At 41.9% G+C, this 20,454-nt stretch overlaps 2 protein-coding genes across 2 annotated transcripts in view; one reads left to right on the forward strand and one right to left on the reverse strand.

Annotated features, from left to right (window-relative positions):
• The window catches only part of gchfr (GTP cyclohydrolase I feedback regulator), a 66,835-nt gene extending 48,428 nt beyond the window's left edge, over positions 1 to 18,407 (reverse strand). The window contains exon 1 of the mRNA XM_060828757.1: positions 18,210 to 18,407. The gene's annotated coding sequence lies outside the window, so the exon portion shown is untranslated. The remainder of the gene's footprint in view (positions 1 to 18,209) is intronic.
• A 176-nt stretch (positions 18,408 to 18,583) lies between these two features.
• Positions 18,584 to 20,454, forward strand: part of LOC132817814 (regulator of microtubule dynamics protein 3-like) — a 232,906-nt gene continuing 231,035 nt past the window's right edge. Inside the window, exon 1 of the mRNA XM_060828311.1 lies at positions 18,584 to 19,118. Coding sequence (XP_060684294.1) covers positions 18,929 to 19,118 — 190 coding nt within the window. The 5' untranslated portion in view covers positions 18,584 to 18,928. The remainder of the gene's footprint in view (positions 19,119 to 20,454) is intronic.

The raw sequence follows: 20,454 nt of genomic DNA on the forward strand, positions 1-20,454 counted from the left end.
TTTCACTGTGCCTCGGTACACGTGACAATAAATTCAATTTAATTCAATTCTGGAGCAGCACCCACTAGTCATGAAAAGACTGCAATGAGCCAGATAGGCTTAAAACTTTGGAAATTCTACAGTTTAGTGGTTTTATCATTTCTGAGCTGAAATATTAACCTGCATTAGTAGGATCTTCTTCCAGCCATCAATACACAAACCAGAAATGCAGGTGTTATATTGGATTGGTGAAGGTCTGGTGCAATGGTTTCCCATCTCAATTTTCCCTATTCTCCATTACCTAATTTTTATCCCCCAAAAATGTGAACATTTTAAAAACATGTGTTTACAATGTGTTAGTACTGATGGGAATATGCAGAAGTGATGAAGGAACTTGGTGAAACAGGCCCAAGAACTAGTATTAAAAGCAGATGCTTGATTTAGTTCTTAAAATTGAAAGGACAATGATGCAACATCAAGCCAGCAACTGCAATGTCTAAAAACAACCAAAATGAAAGCTTCATTGGTTTAAATCCAGAGTAAGAATGTGATTCTAAGAAAAGAGAGTCATTGGCTTAGAAAGACAACACAGTGGTGATGTTTTAATGGCACGTGTCATGAACTGTGGGAAACGACAGGAAATTAGCTTGTGGTTGCAGCACAGGCAGCAGTGCCAATTGGTCAGAAAGTAATGATCTAGACATACGACCAGCTGCAAATTTTGGCTCACACTGCACACACTGCATTTTAGAAGAAATATTCAGTACAGCTGGTGATTGTGATAAAGCGATAGTCATTAATAACAAACCTGAGACAGGGCAACCATCAACAATTTTATCCAATGGGTGCCCTGCTTAGAATGAATTTAAGCTAAACTTAGAAAGGAAAATGTTAAGGGAAAAAAAGTGTTTCATGAAACATTTTCACAACTGATGCATTTACTGTAGCAAATTCCAGGTGATTCCATGTCTGCTTCAAATAGTTACAATTTGGGAATTGTACTAAACAATTTGATCCCTCAACAGTCTTACAGAAACCCACAGCTTTTTTCAATTATCAACCTTTTGTAAAGTATCTATTACCCATAGTAAACGATCATGAAACCACACACCAGAACTGAATGTGCTGGAAATAGCATTCTGAAAAATTTCAGTTATGTAGACATGACAGATTTCAGATGAATTTGCAAGCAAACAACATTTATCACTGATCAAATGAGATCAGTGAACAGTAGGATCAGATCATGGTGTTGAGTGAAGTACAAGCTAACTTTCATTTTCCAAAGACCCAGTGGGAAGGAGTGAAACACTGCCAGAGCTCTTTTTTTTTTACTTAAACATATTTGCAATGATATGGTCCTTACCATCATAAAGTTAGATCTAGTCATTGCAGGTGATTCATAAGATAGGTCAGTAGAAACAACATCAGTAAAGAAGTCTATTGTGTTTAAAAAAAAACACATTAAAGCAATACAGGCCCTTCAGCCTTTGATGTTGTGCCCACCTGCAAAAAGAATGTGAAGACTATCTATCCTACACTATTCCATTTTCACCCATAAGTTTATCCAATGACCATTTAAATGCCCTTAAAGTTGGTGAGTCTACTACTATTGCAGGCAGGCCATTCCACGCCCCTTCTACTTTCTGGAGTAAAGAAAATACCTCTGGCATCTGTCCTATATCTATTACCCTTCAATTTAAAGTTATGTTCCCTTGTGCTAGCCATCACCATCTGAGAAAAAAGGCTCTCAGTGTCCACCCTATTTAACCCTCTGAGTATTTTGTACGTCTCAATTAAGTCACCTCTCAACCTTCTTCTCTCTAATGAAAACAGTCTCAAGTCCCTCAGCCTTTCCTCATATACCTCCATACCAGGCAATATCCTAATAAATTACCTTGGAACCCTTTCCAAAGCTTCCATGTCCTTCCTATAACGTTCAGTGCAAAAACTGTATGCAATACACCAAGTGCAGCCGTACCACAATTTTGTACATGACCTCGTGGCTCAATCCCACTACCAATAAACGCTAACACACCGTATGCCCTCTTAACAACCCTATCAACCCAGGTGGCAACTTTCAGGGATCTCTCTGCTCATCTACATTGCCAAGAATCTTTCTATTAGCCCAGTACTCTATTCCTGTTGCTCCTTCCAAAGTGAATCACCTCACACTTTTCTGCATTAAATTCCATTTGCAACCTCTCAGCCCAACTCTGCAGCAAGGGCTTTTGCCCGAAATGTCGATTCTCCTGCACCTCGAATGCTGCCTGACCTGCTGTGTTTTTCCAACATCACACTTTAAGCTTATCTATGTTCCTCTGTAACCTGTAACATCCTTCAGCAATATTCACAACTCCATTGACCTTAGTGTCATCCGCGAATTTACTAATTCATCCTTCTATGCCCTCTTCCAAGTCATTTATAAAAACAACAAACAGTAGTGGATCCAAAACAGATCCTTGCGGTACACCATTTGTAAATGAACTCCAGGATGAACATTTTCCATCAACCACCACCCTCTGTCTTCTTTCAGCCAGCCAAAGTCTGATCCAAACTGCAAAATCACCCTCACCCCATGCCTCCATATTTTGTGCAATAGCCTACTGTGGGAAATCTTATCAAACGCCTTACTGAGATCCATACACACCATATCAACTGCCTTACTCTTATCCGCCTGTTTGGTCACCTTCTCTGAAAACTCAATAAGGTTTGTGAGGCATGACCTACCCTTCACAAAACTGTGTTCACTATCGCTAATCAACTTATTCCTATCTCTTGTAACCTTTTCCAACACTTTACCCATAACCGAAGTAAGGCTCACTGGTCTATCATTACCAGGGTTATATCTACTCCCCTTATTGAACAAGGGGACAATATTTGCTATCCTCCAGTCATCTGGCACTATTCCTGTGGACAATAACGCCATATAGATCAAAGCAAAAGCTCTGCAATCTCTTCCCTGGATTCCTAGAGAGTCCTACGATAAAATCCCATCCGGCCCAGGGGAATTCATCTATTTTCACACTTCCCAGAATTTGCTGACAACTCCTCCTTGTGAATCTCAATCCTGCCAAATCTAGTAGCCTGTATGTCAGTATTCTCCTCGACAATATTGACTTTTCCCAGGGTGAATACTGACAAAAAAAATATTCATTTAATGTTTCTCCTATTTCCTAGGGTGGCACGATGGCTCTGTGGTGAGCACTGCTACCTCACAGTGTCAGGTACCCAGGTTCGATTCCCACCTTAGGCGGCTGTCTATGTGGAGTTTGCACATTCTCCCCATGTCTATGTGTTTCCTCCAGGTGCTCCTGTTTCCTCCCACAATCCAAAGATGCGCAGGTCAGGTGAATCAGCCATGCTAAATTGCCATAGCGTGAGGTGCATTCATCAGGGTTAATGAAGGGGAGTGGGTCGGCGTGGACTTGTTAGGCCAAAGAGCCTGTTTCCATACTGCAGGGGATCTAATCCAATCCTCGGACACCATGCACAATTTCCCACTACTGTCCTTGATTGTCTCTAATCTTATTCTAGTCATTGTTTCATTCCTGATATACCTATAGAAAGCTTTAGGGTTTTCCTTGATCCTATCTGCCAACGACTTCTCATGTCCCCTCCTTGCTCTTCTTAGATTTCTGTTTCGATCTTTCCTGGCTAACTTGTAATACTCAAGCGCCCTAATGGAGCTTTCATGTCTCATCCTAACATAAGCCGTCTTCTTCCTCTTGACAAGAGATTCAACATCCTTAGTAAACCACGGCTCCCTCACTCGACCACTTCCTCCCTGCCTGACAGGTACATACTTAACAAGGACATGTAGTAGCTTCCTGATGAAGAGCTTATGCTCGAAACGTCGAATTCTCTATTCCTGAGATGCTGCCTGGCCTGCTGTGCTTTGACCAGCAACACATTTGCAGCTGTGATCTCCAGCATCTGCAGACCTCATTTTTTACTCGTTCCTTGAATAAGGTCTACATTTCAATTGTGCCCATCCCATGCAGTTTCCTTGCCCATCCTATGCATCCTAAATTGCATCAAAATTGCCTTTCCCCAATTATAATTCTTGCCCTGCGGGACATACCTATCCCTTTCCTTTTCTAAACATAACAAAATTGTGGTCACTGTCACCAAAGTGCTTTCCTACCTCCAAATCTAACACCTGACCAGGTTCATTACCCAGTACCAAATCAAATGTGGATTCGCCCTTCCTGCACACATTGGACATAAACTGACCAATTTAAAGTACTCGAACTATAGTATTTCCAGTCAATATTTGGAATGTTAAAGACCCCCAGAAGGAGTTTGCACATTTTCCCCATTCCTGCGTGGGTTTCCTCCAGGTGCCCCGGTTTCCTCCCACAATCCAAAGATGTGCAGGTCAGTTGAATTGGCCATACTAAATTGCCCATTGTGTTAAGTGCATCGTCAAAGGTAAATGTAGTGGGTGGATGGGTTACTCTTTGAATGGTTGGTGTGGACTTGTTGGGCCAAATGGCCTGTTTCCACACTGTAGGGAATCCAATCTAAAAATAACTACCTTGTTACTCTCGCTCCAATTCAGAATCATATTTGCTATCCTTTTCTCTACATCTCTGGAACTATTCGGAAGCCTGAAGAAAACTCACAACAGGATGATCTATTCTTTCCTGTTGTTTCGAACCTCAGCCCAGTCTACCTCAGTAGACCAGTCCTCAAACGTCCCTTCTGCCACTGTAAGACTATCCTTGATTAACAATGCCACACCCCACCTCTTTTACCATTTTCTCTGTGCTTACTGAAACATCTAAATCCCAGAACCTGCAACAACCGTTTCTGTCCCTGCTCTATCCATGTCTCTGAAATGGCCACAACAACAAAGTCCCAGGTACCAACCCATGCTGCAAATACACCCCCTTTTTCCAGATGCTCCTGGCATTGAAGTAAACACACTTCAAACCACCTTCCTGCTTGCCGGTGCACTGTTGCAACCTTGAATCCATATTTCTGACCACAGTATTCTCAATCTCTTGGACACTGGAACTACAATTTAGGTTCCCATCCCGCTGCTGAATTAGTTTAAACCCCCCAGAAGAGCATTAGCAAATTTCCCTCCCCAGGATATTGGTATGCCTCTGGTTCTGGTGTAGACCATCGTGTTTGTAGAGGTCCCACCTACCCCAGAATGAGCCCCAATTATCCAAGTATCGGAAAGCCTCCCTCCTGCACCATCCCTTGTAGCCACATGTTCAACTCCTCTCTCTTCCCATTCCTCGCCTTGCTAGCACTTGGCATGGGGAACAAACCAGAGATAACAACTGCTGGCTCGAAGCTGTCAACCTAGCTCCCTGAATTTCTGCCTTAAATCACCATTTCATTTGTAATAAAACCCTGAAAGGTACATCACATGATGTTTCACATGAATACATATAATATTAAGCTCTATGAACTTATAAATAATAAGGGACCTGGTAAAAAATACAGATTTTCAGATGTGCTTTACATAAAAATAGGAAGAGGTGAAAATTTAAGGGGGGAGTTTTAAATTGCGGGATCTTGGTAATTGATGGCCAGTGATGGATTAATAGCTGTCACAGCGCACTGGAGATCAAGAAGATATACAGAGTTAGAGTGTGGTTGGGTCATGAAGGGATTTGAAAACAAAAATAAGATTTTAAAATGGAGGTATTGTTTATTAATACAAATAATACCTGCAAGAACAGGGTGATGGTATTTGGGGCTTGACATACATTTGGATATGGGGAGCATTTTCAGTTAAGTTTGGAGTGTAAGTTGAGAGGTTGGTCAGGAGGACTATTGGGATATTAAGGATTACTGCTAACAAAGGCATTGATTAGAGTTTGAGTACCAGATGAGCTGAGACATGAGTGAAATTGGGCAATGTTACACGAGAGCTTTAACGATGGTATGGATATGTGTTTAGAAGCTCATCTTGAGGTCAAATAGGACACCAATTCGTAAACAGACTGAGTCGGCTTCTAATAGTTGCAACAGAATGTTGGAGAAGGTGTTGAAGTTAATGGCTAGACAACAGAACTGAATTTGTAGTGGGCTGAGAAGACAATGGCTTTGGTCTCTCCAATAGAGTCATAGAGATGTACAGCATGGAAACAGACCCTTCGGTCCAACCTGTCCATGCCAACCAGACATCCCAACCCAGTCTAGTCCCACCTGCCAGCACCTGGTCCATATCCCTCCAAACCCTTCCTATTCATACACCCATCCAAATGCGTCTTAAATGTTGCAATTGTACCAGCCTCCACCACTTCCTCTGGCAACTCATTCCATACACCTACCCCTCTATATGTGAAAAAGTTGCCCCTTAGGTCTCTTTTATATCTTTTCCCTCTCACCTAAAACCTATGCCTTCTAGTTCTGGACTTCCTGACCCCAGGGAAAAGATTTTGTCTATTTATCCTATCCATGCCCCTGATGATTTTGTAAACCTCTATAAAGGTCACCCCTCAACCTCCAACACTCCAGGGAAAACAGCCCCAGTCTGTTCAGCGTCTCCCTATAGCTTAAATCGTCCAACCCTGGCAACATCCTTGTAAATCTTTTCTGAACCCTTTCAAGTTTCACAATATCTTTCTGATATGAAGGAGACCAGAATTGCATGCAATATTCGAACGGTGGCCTAAACAATGTCCTGTACAGCCACAATATAACCTCCCAACTCCTGTACTCAATACTCTGACCAATAAAGTAAAGCATTCCAAATGCCTTCTTCACTATCCTATCTACCTGCGACTCCACTTTCAAGGAGCTATGAACCTGCACTCCAAGGTCTCTTTGTTCAGCAACACTGCCTAGGACCTTGTTTTCCCAAAATGCAGCGCCTCGCATTTATCTGAATTAAACTCCATCTGCCACCTCTCAGCCCATTGGCCCATCTGATCAAGATCTTGTTGTAATCTGAGTTAACCTTCTTTGCTGTCCACTACACCTCCAATTTTGGTGTCATCTGCAAAATTACTAACTGTTCCTCTTATGCTCACATTCAAATAATTTATGTAAATGATAAAAAGTAGTGGACCCAGCGCCAATCCTTGTGGCACTCCACCAGTCATAGGCCTGAAAAACAACCCTCTACCACCACCCTCTGTCTTTTACCTTTGAGCCAGTTCTGTATCCAAATGGCTAGTTCTCCTTGTATTCCGTGAGATCTAACCTTGCTAATCAGTCTCCCATGGGGAACCTTGTCGAACGCCTTACTGAAGTCCACATAGATCACATCTGTCCTCATCAATCTTCTTTGTTACTTCTTCAAAAAAACTCAATCAAGTTTGTGAGACATGATTTCCCACACACAAAGCCATGTTGACTATCCCGAATCAGTCCTTGCTCTTCCAAACACATGTACATCCTGTCCCTCAGGATTCCCTCCAACAACTTGCCCACCACCGACGGCAGGCTCACTGATCTGTTGTTCCCTGGCTTGTCCTTACCACCCTTCTTAAACAGTGGCACCACGTTAGCCAAACTCCAGTCTTCGGACACCTCACTTGTGACTATAGATGATACAAATATCTCAGCAAAAGGCCCAGCAAACACTTCTCTAGCTTCCCACAGAGTTTTCGGGCACACCTGATCAAGTCCTGAGGACTCATCCACCTTAATGCGTTTCAAGACATCCAGCACTTCCTCCTATCCCCCATTTTCTGTGGTTGCACACAAAGGTCATCTTTGAGGGACCCTATTCTCTTCCTAGTTATCCTTTTGTCCTTAATGTATTTGTAAAAATTCTTTGGATTCTCCTTAATTCTATTTGCCAAAGCGATCTCATGTCTCCTTTTTGCCCTCCTGATTTCCCTCTTAAGTATATTCCTACTGTCAGGATTCACTCGATCTATCCTATCTATATCTTACATATGTCTCCTTCTTTTTCTTAACCAAACTCTTAATTTCTTTAGTCATCCAGCATTCCCTATATGTTCCAGCCTTTCCTTTCACCCTAACAGGAATATACTTTCTCTGGATTCTCGTCATCTCATTCCTGAAGGCTTCCCATTTTCCAGCCATCCCTTTACCTGCGAACATCTGCCTTTCTCCAATTTACAACTTCAACTTTTAGATCTGGTCTATCCTTTTCCATCACTATTTTAAATCTAATGGAATTATGGTTGCTGGCCCCAAAGTGCTCCCCCACTGACACCTCAGTCATCTACCCTGCCTTATTTCCCAAGAGTAAATCAAGTTTTGCACCTTATCTAGTAGATTAAAGTGGTGCTGGAAAAGCTGGAAATGCGAGGAGCAGTAAAAATCGACGTTTCGGGCAAAAGCCTTTTTACTGCTCCTTGGATGCTGCCTGAACTGCTGTGCTTTTCCAGCACCACTCTAATCTAGATTCTGGTTTCCAGTATCTGCAGTCTTTTTTTTTACCTTCTCTAGTAGATACATCCACATACCGGATCAGAGATTTGTCTTGTACACACTTAACAAATTCCTCTCCATCTAAACCCTTAACACTATGGCAGTCCCAGTTTATATTTGGAAAGTTAAAATCCCCTACCATAACTACCCTATTACTCTTACAGATAGCTGAGATCTCCTTACAAGTTTGTTTCTCAATTTCCCTCTGCTTACTAGGGGGTCTATAATACAATCCCAATAAGGTGATCATCCCTTTCTTATTTCTCAGTTCCACCCAAATAACTTCCCTGGATGTATTTCCAGGAATATCCTCCCTCTGCACAACTGTAAACTATCCCTTATTAAAAACACCACTCCCCCTCCTCTCTTGCCTCCCTTTCTATCCTTCCTGTAGCATTAAGCTGCCAGTCCTGCCCATCCCTGAGCCATGTTTCCGTAATTGCTATGATATCCCAGTCCCATGTTCCTAACCATGCCCTGAGCTCATCTGCCTTCCCAGTTAGGCCCCTTGCATTGAAAAAAATGCAGTTTAATTTATTAGTTCTACCATGTCCCTGCCTGCCCTGACTGTTGACTCTCTTCTGGTCTCAACTGTACCAGTCTCAGGTTGACCTCTTTCCTCACTATCTCCCTGAGATCCCCCCTCCAGCCCCCCCCACCTCCAGCAATCTTACTAGTTTAAATCCTCCCGAGCAGTTCTAGCAAATCTCCCTGCCAGTATATTAATCCCTTTCCAATTTAGGTGCAATCCGTCCTTCTTGTACAGGTCACTTCTACCCCAAAAGAGATTCCAGTGATCCAAAAATGTGAATCCTTCTCCCATACACCAGCTCCTCAGCCATGCATTCATCTGCGCTATCCTCCTATTCCTGCCCTCACTAGCTCGTAGCGCCGGAGTATTCCAGATATTACCACTCTCGAGGACCTCCTTTTTAAATTCCTTCCTAACTCTCTGCAATCTCCCTTCAGAATCTCAATCTTTTCCCTTTCTATGTCATTGGTTCCAATGTGGACAATGATCTCTTGTTGGCCCCTCTCTCCCTTGAGAACATTCTGCATCCTCTCTGAGACATCCTTTAATCTGGCACCAGGGAAGCAACATACCATTCTGATTTTTCGCTGCTGGCCACAGAAACATCTATCTGTCCCTCAGACTAGAGAATCCCCAAACACAATTGATCTCTTGGAACCCGACATGCCCCTCATTGTATTAGAGCCAGTCTCAACACCAGAAACTTGGCTGTTTGTGCTACAATCCCCTGAGAATCCATCACGCCCTATTTTCCAAAACAGCATACTTGTTTGAAATGGGCGTAGCCACAGAACACACTTGTACTAGGTGCCTACCTCTCTTACCTTTCCTGCAGTTAACCCATCTATGTGACTGTATCTGAGACTTTCCCCGTTTCCTATAACTGCCATCCATCACATACTGTTGCTGTTGCAAATTCCTCATTGCTTTTATCTGTCTCTCCAACCGATCCATTCGATCTGATAAGATTCGCAACCAACAGCATTTATTGCAGATATGATCCACAGTAACCCTTATACTCTCTTTAAACTCCCACATCTGACAAGAAGTGCCTATCACTCTATTAAAGACCATTTTTGCTCCTTCACAATCTACAGACCCAGAAAATAACACCGTCTTATTCCTCTACAAAACACTGCCCAGGTTAGATTAAATAGTTACGGCTTATATTTTAAGTTTAATCAAGAGACATATCTCCAAAAACATAAAAATCAAAAAAGAACCCACGCTACTCACTACTGCAGACTTTGTGAAGGCCACTTAAAACAATTAACTTATCTGATTCTGTGCGGTGAACTTTGCCCAAATAGGTCCTCCTAGATCAGTTGTGAATTTTACTGTTTGTTAATTTTCCCAGACGCACTCCGATGTCCAGTGATACTTGAATTCAAACAGCAAAGGCAGTACTGTGCAGGTTCACTCTGGTGTCAGTTTCTTTCTCTCTCTCCCTCCTGCACTGACCTCACCATATGCTTCCTTTCTCTGTTCTTCTCCCTTTTAAAACTGCTGCTGTTTTGACTTTTTTTCCAAAGTTCCAAAACAATGCAATAGCATATAAGACAGTAATTGCTGCTCCTGATAATGTGATAGCTAAACAGTTCCACTGATCTCATTCAGCTCTTACATACATTAATGTTCGCTCTTAATGATTTTGCTCCTGCAAAAATGGATTCTGTCAGCACTGAGTTCAAATAGCTTGGTGGTTTTGGGTTTCCCTCACGTGAATCATCGTCTTTACAACTCCAGCAAAAGTAAGATCTTTTACAAATGGGTGAGATTTCTGGGTCCATGATTCTTTTTGTCCAAGGCCTAGTTTTCCCAATGTCTCAAATACAAAATTCTTGTCCTTTTCTGATATGTTTCCATGGCCATTTCCTCCCGATCTGTAAGCTCCTCCAATCCTATGTTTCCGTAAACTCTCCAATCCTGCATTCTCTGCATCTAGCTTCTTGTGTGTTGTCTCACCTCAGCCAAATGTGTTTCAGCATACAGTGCAGGAATAAAAGGTATTAAATGTGTTTGTATCAGTACATGCCTATCTGAATTCGCTAGCAAAGATAGACCTCAGATTGTAATTTTTTTAAAAAATTGAATGGTTATGGGTGTTTTAGCATAATGGGTATGTTAAAGGACTAGTAAAATAGAAAAGTGACCTAATTCTCTAGAGACATAAGGTTAAATCTCAAAGTGGCAGTGTATAAATTTGAAATCAACTAATTAACTAAATCTGAATAAAATGCAGATCATGATAAAAGCTCAACTAGTTCAGTAATGTTCTAATGAAAGGTTATCTAATATTCTCATTCTGCCTATAATTTGACTTCAGACATATTGAAATATGATTAGCTTTTAAAGGTTACTGAATTTACCTAGCAAGAGACTTAGTTCTACCAATCCACCACACAAAAAAATACTCCTTGACTTAGGGTCAATCACCTGAGCTAATGATATTGCTTGAAGATAAAACTAAAGTACTGCAGATGGTGGATTTCTGAAATAGAAACACTAGGGGCTGTAGAAATTCAGCAGCTCTGGCAGCATCTGTAGAGAAAGAAATAAAGTTAACATTTTGAATCTAATATGACTCAGCTTCAGAACAACACAGTGTCCTAGGTCCAAAAACCTTCAGTTGATTCATCACAGACCGCCCCCATATTAAGATGGAAGGTTGGAATATCTGGTGAAAATTGCATAATCCATGCATGATGCAGTCTGTACTCACATGCATCAAGATCTGGACAACATTTAGGTTTGAGCTGATCAGTATTGTTATGGCGCAGTGGTCGAACTCCTTTATAAATTAAAACCAAACACCCAGAAAAGCTCACCTTACCTTGTAATCTATTAAAATGTGAATGAGTGACAGAGAACTCCAAATTTTCACTATTTAAAAGAAAATTACAAATTATTTTCCTCACTCTAATAGTCAACAATAAACAAATTCGCAAATCTAAACCCCACTTTTTTTAACTACTCACTATCTATTAGTGATTTTTGAGAAGATTTGTAGCTCAGGTTGATGATAAGTATGTAAGTTCACTCGCTGAGCTGACACTCCACCTCTTTAAAAATGCTGTTCCAATACCACAGTTATTAAACATTACACTAACTTAATCTCAAAACTGCACAGTCTCGGTCTTCTCCGCTGTCTTCAGTCTTCCATCTGATCTCCCTGAGTCGTTGTCTTTCTTTTTACTGCGAGTATGTTTGACATGAAGAGAAATGAAAGAGTGTTTCCTAATTTATTTGACAGCAAGATGCCAGATGGGTAGTGAGCTCTCTTGCTCTACAGCAGTTGCTCTGTTGTTTGATGGCAGTTGTTCTCTCTCTACTTTTCAAGATACTGGGTTTGTATACCCACATGACACATTAATTTCTTATAACTTGATTAGTTTCCAGGTGTCAAAACAATAAAATTCAAATTTTGGTATCCTTGGTGTAATTTGAACTAATTGACTAAATTCGAATTGTTGTCGAAACAACCACCAAAACTCAGGTATCCATGCAACGGCCAATTGTTACATTTGGAACAGTCCAACATTTAGGTGACAGCTATGACTGTACTTTAAATTCAGAAAAGCACTTTCTATCTTAAAGTGACCATACATGCTTTCGACTTTGCAACAGTACGAAGAAACATTCATGCCACATAAGTTAAGGCCATGACCAAATACAAGAGACAATAACAATTTCTACTTACATTCGATGGCATTTCTACCTTCAAGTCTCCAATATCAACTGGGGTCACCATAAACTGGAAATTGAACTGACCCAGTCACATAAACATTGTGCTACAAAAGCAGGTCAGAGGTTGGGTATTCTGGAATGACAGACTCACATTCTAGACTCCCCAAAGCCTTTACATTTACAATGCACAAATGATGCATGCTGGAAGCAAAAGCAAGAAAGCAGATTACTACCTGAATGGCTGTAAATTGATAGAGGGGAGTATGCAACGAGACCTGGGTGTCATCATGCACCAGTCCTGAAGGTGAACATGCAGGTGCAGCAGGCAGTAAAGAAGGTAAATAGTATATTGGCCTTCATTATGAGAGGTTCTGAATACAGGAGCAGGGATGCTTTGTTGCAGATATAGAGGGTCTTGGTGAGGCCACACCTAGGATAGTGTGCAGTTTTCGTCTCCTTTCCTGAGGAAGGACACTCTTGTTCTTGAGGGAGTGCAGTGAAGGTTTACCAGGTTGATTCCAGGGATGGACGGACTGACGTATGAAGACAGACTGACTAGGTTAGGATTGTTTTCGCTGGAGTTCAGACGAATGAGGGAAGATCTCAGAGAGATATAAAATTCTAACATGAGTAAGGCATCTGGATGGGTACATTTGAATAGGAAGGGTTGAGAGGAATACACGGGCCAAGTGTTGGCAAATGGGTCTTCATTACGTTGAGATATCTAGTCGACATGGACAAGTTGGACTGAGGAGTCTGTTTCCGTGGTATACACCTCTATCATTCTACGAGGGTAGATGCAGGGAAGAAGTTTCCGATAGTGCACGTGTACAGAACCAGGGTCACAGTCTGAGGATTTGAGGTAGACCTTATAGGATGGAGATGAGGAGAGATTTCTTCACCCAAAGAGTAGTGAGCCTCTGGAATTCATTACCACAGGAAGTAGTTGATGCCAAAATTTATTCAAGAGGCAGGTAGATATAACACTTGGGGCACATGTGACCAAAGGTTATGGTGAGAAAGCAAGATTAAGCTATTAGTTGGATGATCAGCCATGATCGTGATGAATGACAGAGCAGATTAAAAGAATCGAATGGCCTCTTCTTGCTCCTATTCTTCTTTGCCTATGTTTCTACGATAATGAAGGAACACACCCTACTTTCTTGGATAGGTGCACTTTCAACAGCATTCAAAACGTTTGATGTTATACAAGACAAAGTAGTTTTAATTAGCATCCAATTCACGACCTTAAATATTCATTACCTCCACTATAGACACTACTGACCTGCAGTGTGTATCATGTTATGAGACAGGGATAGCAAGCCAGAGTAGACCAGACTCATTAAATACTGGATGCATCACACAGTGAAATTAAACATTTGCTGACCCTCAAATTGCTCAATTGCTCCTAAGCAGACTTCATAAATAACTGATCCTGGACATCAAATTTATAATCGAAACAAAATTAACAATTTACTATTTATAATGCAATTTTAGCAGAAACACATATGAATTACAAGACAATCTGATTAATGTCTACCATCTTCTTTGATCACCAACTCCCAGGCACACACCAACAGGCAAGCAGACAGGGTTAAGGAACACATTTTTGAAAAAGAAATCAAAGAATCATAAGTTGCGAGTTTGTTAACACTTCAAATGATGAATACCAGGTTTTCACGGTATTTATGGATTGTATTACAGGGGTATAGGATGTATCTTGCTTGAATTAAATCACCAGTCAATGATTCTGCAGATCTCTGGAGACTTTTCCTGATTTCTTATAAATGGAGGTTCTTTTCTCAGGATTTTTAACAGGTCAATAACTGGAGAATAACTAGAGGGCAAAACTAAAAAAAGATCAGTTCTACAGCTTGCACGGCAACACTGCCTCCTGCTCAAAACCCAGTTAAAGAAAAGTAGTTTCTCTTTCATTTTCCAACATACACTGTGGTTGGCTTACCATTATTGATCCTTATTTGGTTAACCAGATCAACAACCAACTTGCTCCCAATTTCTAATCATAATGACATCTTGCTGCCACTTCACCTATAATGTTCTTAGAGCAGTACTTAATCTGCATCATCTTTCCAGACTAATTCCCAACAGCAACATCAGTCTTGTTTTCTCTCCCTTTCTAACAACCAAGAGCTTGTAGTTCAAAGTTCAATTCTCAACTGCAACTCTCAGTTCCAAACCAAAAATGAGAAAAATAAAAGAAATGACGGTTTCAGTGCTCATTCATAAGTTACTATGCAGTAATTTTCCAACTTTTATTGCCAACAATTTTTATCTACTATATGTAATACTCTTATCATAAAATATCCAAAGGCCCTTTGCATGTACAGTAAGAAGCAACATTCAATATCCAACCACAAAGAAATACTAGTGCTTTGGTCAAAAGCTCAATCACAGTGCTTTTAAGATGACGCTTAAAGGAAGGGAGGTAGAGAGAGTATGTGTCTAAGACAGAGAGAGTGGGGGAGTTTAGAGAAAACATTCAAGAGCTTGAGGCCTAGGTAACTGAAGGCACAGCCATCAATGCTGGAGTGATTAAAATCAGATTTTCAAAAGACCAGAACTACATGAGCACAAGTATTATGATTATGAAGCTGGAGGTGGCAAAGAGGAGGTACCAGGCCATGAAGAAAAATCAAAACAAGAGAAAGCAACAATGAGAATTTTAAAATGAAGGATTTCTTTACTGTGCGCTCACATTGATCAGCCCAATTGATAGGTGTACAAGAATGTGAGGGATTGTGGACATTGGGAGCAGAATGTGAATGATCTTAATTTAATAGAAACCAGCAGTGAAATGAATTAGTCAAGTCTTGAGATAATAAAGACATGAATTTGGCTTTTGGTAGCAGATGAACAGAGGTGGGCTGAAGTCAGGTGGCTCAGTTGTTAACACTGCTGGCTCACAGTGTCAGGGACCAAAGTCTGCGTGGGTTTCTTCCAATGCTCCAGTTTCCTCCCACAGTCTGAAGATGTGCTAGTTGATTTTACCATGTTAAATAGTCTGTAGTGTTCAGCGATGTGCAGGCTGGGTGGTTAGCCATGGGGTAAATGTGGGGTTTTAGAGAGAGGTCTTGATCTGGGTGGGATGCTCTTCAGAAGTTCTGTGTGGATTTGATGAGCTGAATGGCTTCCTTCTATGCTTTAGGATTCTATATTAGGGAAGGGGAGAAGTGTATTCCTGATAGTTTTTAAAATGGCTGGAATCTGATTTCTGTCTCAAATACTTAATAGCATCAAAGTTGTTAATATATGGTTCAACATCAAGAAGGATGAAATCAGCAGCTAAGCAACAGAGTTTGTCATGGGATCTGAAGACGATGGTCTTCTCAATATTTAAGCTAAGGTTTTCCAAAAGCACCTCCCAAACCCATGTTCTCCAGCACTAGCTAGAAAGTTAAGTACAACCGATGCATGGAAAAATCTATATCTCCAAGCCATACAGACCATTCTGATTTGTATATGTATCACCCATCATTCATCAACAAAATCCTGGGTCAAAATCATGGATGTCCCCACTCAATAGTACCACGGATGTATTTTTTTACCATAAAGGTTGCAGAAGTTGTCAAAGGTAGTTCAACACAGCCTCCTTGAGGACAATTAGGAATAGATTAATTTGAAAAATAAATTACAAAATTTAATTAAATAATAGATAACGAAAGAATTAATTTGGATTTTTGACTTAGTTAGGCAAACACCACTGTCATTTGGCACATTAAGATTCTACAAACAACAATGAGCTGTATTCCCTACTGACTCATGTTTGAAGGTGTTACTTGAGGGAAAAAAACTTGAACAAGCCATCAGGAGAATTTCCCCATCCCTGTTCAATTGATGCCATGATAGATTGATGGTACTTCAGTTTTAGGTATCATAATTACGGGCGGCACGGTGGCACAGTGGTTAGCACTGCTGCCTCACAGCGCCTGTAGACCCGGGTTCAATTCCCGACTCAGGCGACTGACTGTGTGGAGTTTGCACGTTCTCCCCGTGTCTGCGTGGGTTTCCTCCGGGTGCTCCGGTTTCCTCCCACAGTCCAAAGATGTGCAGGTCAGGTGAATTGGCCAAGCTAAATTGCCCGTAGTGTTAGGTAAGGGGTAAAATGTAAGGGTATGGGTGGGTTGCGCTTCGGCGGGTCGGTGTGGACTTGTTGGGCCGAAGGGCCTGTTTCCACACTGTAAGTCTAAAAAAAAAGCAATAAAACAGTATGTTAGTTTTTGTTATCAGGAATTGCAAGATGAAAGATATCTTCTTGCAATTATATTGTATATTGGTTAGGCCACATTGGGAGTGCTTTATGTAGTTTAGTTTTCCTAATCTAAGGAAGGACTTACGTGCTCTACAGGGAGTCCACAAAACAGTCATTAAAGAGACTAGTCTGGAGGGAATTGAGGAAGAATTGGAGTAGACTATATTCTCTGACATCTTAAAGAACAAAGGGAGATCTAATTGAAACATAAAATATTCTTAAGGAGCTTGACAGGATACATGATAAAAATATGTTTCCCTAGATGGGGATGTAGTACAAGGGGTCAGTCTCAGAATAAGAGATTGTACATTTACACATTAGCTGAAAGGAAATTATTCACTCAGTGTTGAGAAGCATTAGAATTCCGTATTCCAGTGAACTCAGTTGTTGACCAAATTCAAGACAGAGATTTTTAGTATTAGTATGAAGGGCATTCAGGGATGTTGTACCTCTGACAATATAGCACTCCTCAATACTTAGTTGTCTGTCAACAATATATGATCATGCATTGAAACACTTTAAATTTCACATGTCCATTGACACATACACTGATCTATTTCTCCATGAACGTGCATAATATCTGCAGTCCCTCATTTTAAAGAGCTAAGATTTGTTTCCAATATTAGGAAGGAGGAAGCCATTGTCTGCCCTAACACAATTTCAATTATTAACCACTACCTCCAATTCCTTGTTGCCTACTGCTATCTAAACTGTGTTTCCATCACCAAGACTGCTTATTTCCATCTCCATAAAGGCCAACTGTCTTCATGTCTGTTTCAGAACATTGTCTACGGTAACCTTTGGATCCGACCACACCATTGCTCTTTTGCCTAGTCACCAATTTGCATTCTCAATAAACTTGACCTCATTAAATACTGTGATTCGCATATTCCAAAATGTACCGCCTATCAACCATCCCTCTTGCGTTGTCTCCCCAAAACTTCCATCCACCCTTTCTCCCGCCTGTTAAAATGTTTTAAAGATCAAAAGTTTTCAGGTATCTCACTATTCCTTTTGGTGACATGTGGGCACAGCTTATTAAAGGGAGGACATAAATTGATGTGAAGCTGTGGTAATGTCCCTACTCCTGATCTGGGAGGTTTAGAGGTGACCAATTCGATTGATTCGAAAAAAAAATTAATTTGATGTTGTGATCAAGAGACTCAATTTTAAAGCCCAGACAGCTCGGGACTTGTGGCTCGAGGGAAGAGAACATTTTTTCAGGACATTGTACACTAGTATGTGAGGTCCCTCGTTCTTTCTTATTATCATTTGGGATCTTTGGCAACAGAGAAAATAGAGAGAAAAAAAAGAACAAGCGAAAAAAAAACCTAAAGAGGCAAGTGAAAGTTTCGATTTAAAAGTTCTTACAAAGGACTAACTATCTCGACCATGCAGTTCTCCCTCTATCCTGCTTTGCCGTTGGCTCTTTGCTGGTCCCAACGAGACTGCTTCACATCCAGGGGGGAGGGGGTGGGGACGGCGTTTAAAACGACATCGAACGATTCCCCCCCACTTTTTCAAAACGGTTAAAACGCCGCAGAGGCAGGAAGAGATCCGGAACCCATGCGGGAGTCCCGACGGTTCCGGCGGGAGGGGGAAGCGCGGGGGACTCTTTATTCGGTAGTACAAAAGGTGTCCACTCACAACAAGCGCTCGGGTGGGGCGGGGACATGACGGTGGGGCATGAAAGTCAAGATAACGGTAGACGCTGCCGATAATAATAATAAAAGCGAAACTGCATTATCGGCGCATTGAAGGAATCTTAGAGGCGCCGGAGAAGCGAGCGATGAAGCAAATTCCGCGGTTAATATTTGTTGCCCAGCTGGCGCGAGGCGGACCGTTAGGGATTTAAATAGGGGGAGGATTGCCCTGAGATTCTGAGCTGGTCTCGTGGGGTTTGGGGGGGAAACAGCATTCAGAGACTGACTCCTAGTGCAACGTTGTCATCCTGCCACCTCGGCACCCTGCTGGAACACCCCCCACCCCCCCCAAAACAAAGTAATGCTACGTTCGCACCCTGTGAATGTACTAGGTGCCACTGCTGAGTGATGTAGGGCGAGCCCCCAAAAGGGATCTAAACGAGGACGATGAGCGGGGATCTTAGTGTTTGCGGGTCCCGGGCGGGCCTGGGGCTGGGTCTGGGGGCAGCAGCCGGCCTCGGTCTGTTGTATCTAGCCTACAGTCGGGGACTGGGGAAGAGGACCTGTCGGGGCAAATATGGCACACTTGACTTCAGCAATTTGAAACCTAGCAAGCCAGCCGTGCAGAATCAGGCAGGTGAGTGAGAAAGTTGGCTAGATTATTGTAGTGTGATTACCTTCATACAAAAGATATTTAAGCCACCAGAGTATCGTTTACAAACACCTGCCTACGTTACTTTGTTCATGCTATATAGTGTAACCTATGCCATTGTAACCCTTTTTCCTGGTACCATATTCTGCCGTGTGAGTGGTGAACCCTTTGTAATGCTCCACAAGTTCTCCTTTTCACCCCTTGCTCCCTCCGCTCTCACCTTGCCCTTTAGTTGAAATTGTAAAGTTTTTAACCCACGATAAGGCCTTCAATTTGTTTCCTTGATTCTATTTGGTTTTACGTGAATGAACTGATAGACAGAAATTCTAATGCAGAGATGTTAGTCATAGCTAGTGATGTGGAGTTTCTTGACAGATCTATCTAGAATATTTGCCTTATTGCAACAGTGGTTCACTTTCAAAAAGTACTTAAAAGTATCTTTTGAAATCTTCTTAGATTGTGAAGAATATGCCATTAATTGAAATTTAGCATGTGTAAATAACTGAGATTTATTTCACCATTTCAAATTTTTCCTGCCAGTGGCATTCCAGAGGTGGTATGGTGCCACAGTGGTTAGCACTGCAGCCTCACAGCATCAGGGACCCAGGTTCGATTCCACCATCGGGTGACGTTTTGTATGGAATTTGCACATTCTCCCCATGTCTGTGAGGGTTTCCTGTGGTGTTCTAGTGGAGGTGTAGGAAAATCTCTGGATGTGGAAGGATCATTGTTGCCTTGGATGGAGGTGAGAGGGGAGGTGTGGACACACACACCTCCATCCAAGGCCCCCAAGGATCATTCCACATCGAACAGAGATTTTCCTGCACCTCCACACACGTTATCTACTGTGTCCATTGCTCCCAATATGGGCTCTTCTATATTGGGGAAACAGGACACCAACTTGTGGAACGTTTCAGGCAACATCTCTGGGACACGCACGAAACAATCCCACCAACCTGTGGTCAAACTTCAAGTCCTACTTCGTCAAGGACATGCAAGTCCTAGGCCACCTCTTCTACCTTGGGACCCTCCAACCGCACAGAATCACCACTTTTCTCATCTCTACTCCCCCCCCCCCCCCCCCCCCCACCAACTCGGCACCACTCTCTTGAACTATCCTACTTGTCCATCATCTTTCCCATCTATGCGCTCCACCAGCTGTTCCAACCTATCACCATCAGCCCCCACCTTCATTTATCTATCCCATTCCCAGCTACCTTCTCTCCTGCCCAACCCCCAGGCCCACCACTTCCCATTTATTTCTCAGCCCCCTTGAGCCTCCCCCACATTCCTGATGAAGTGCATATGCTTGAAGCGTCAA

Source organism: Hemiscyllium ocellatum, chromosome 8 (assembly GCF_020745735.1).
Source record: "Hemiscyllium ocellatum isolate sHemOce1 chromosome 8, sHemOce1.pat.X.cur, whole genome shotgun sequence".
Taxonomy (NCBI): Eukaryota; Metazoa; Chordata; class Chondrichthyes; order Orectolobiformes; family Hemiscylliidae; genus Hemiscyllium; species Hemiscyllium ocellatum.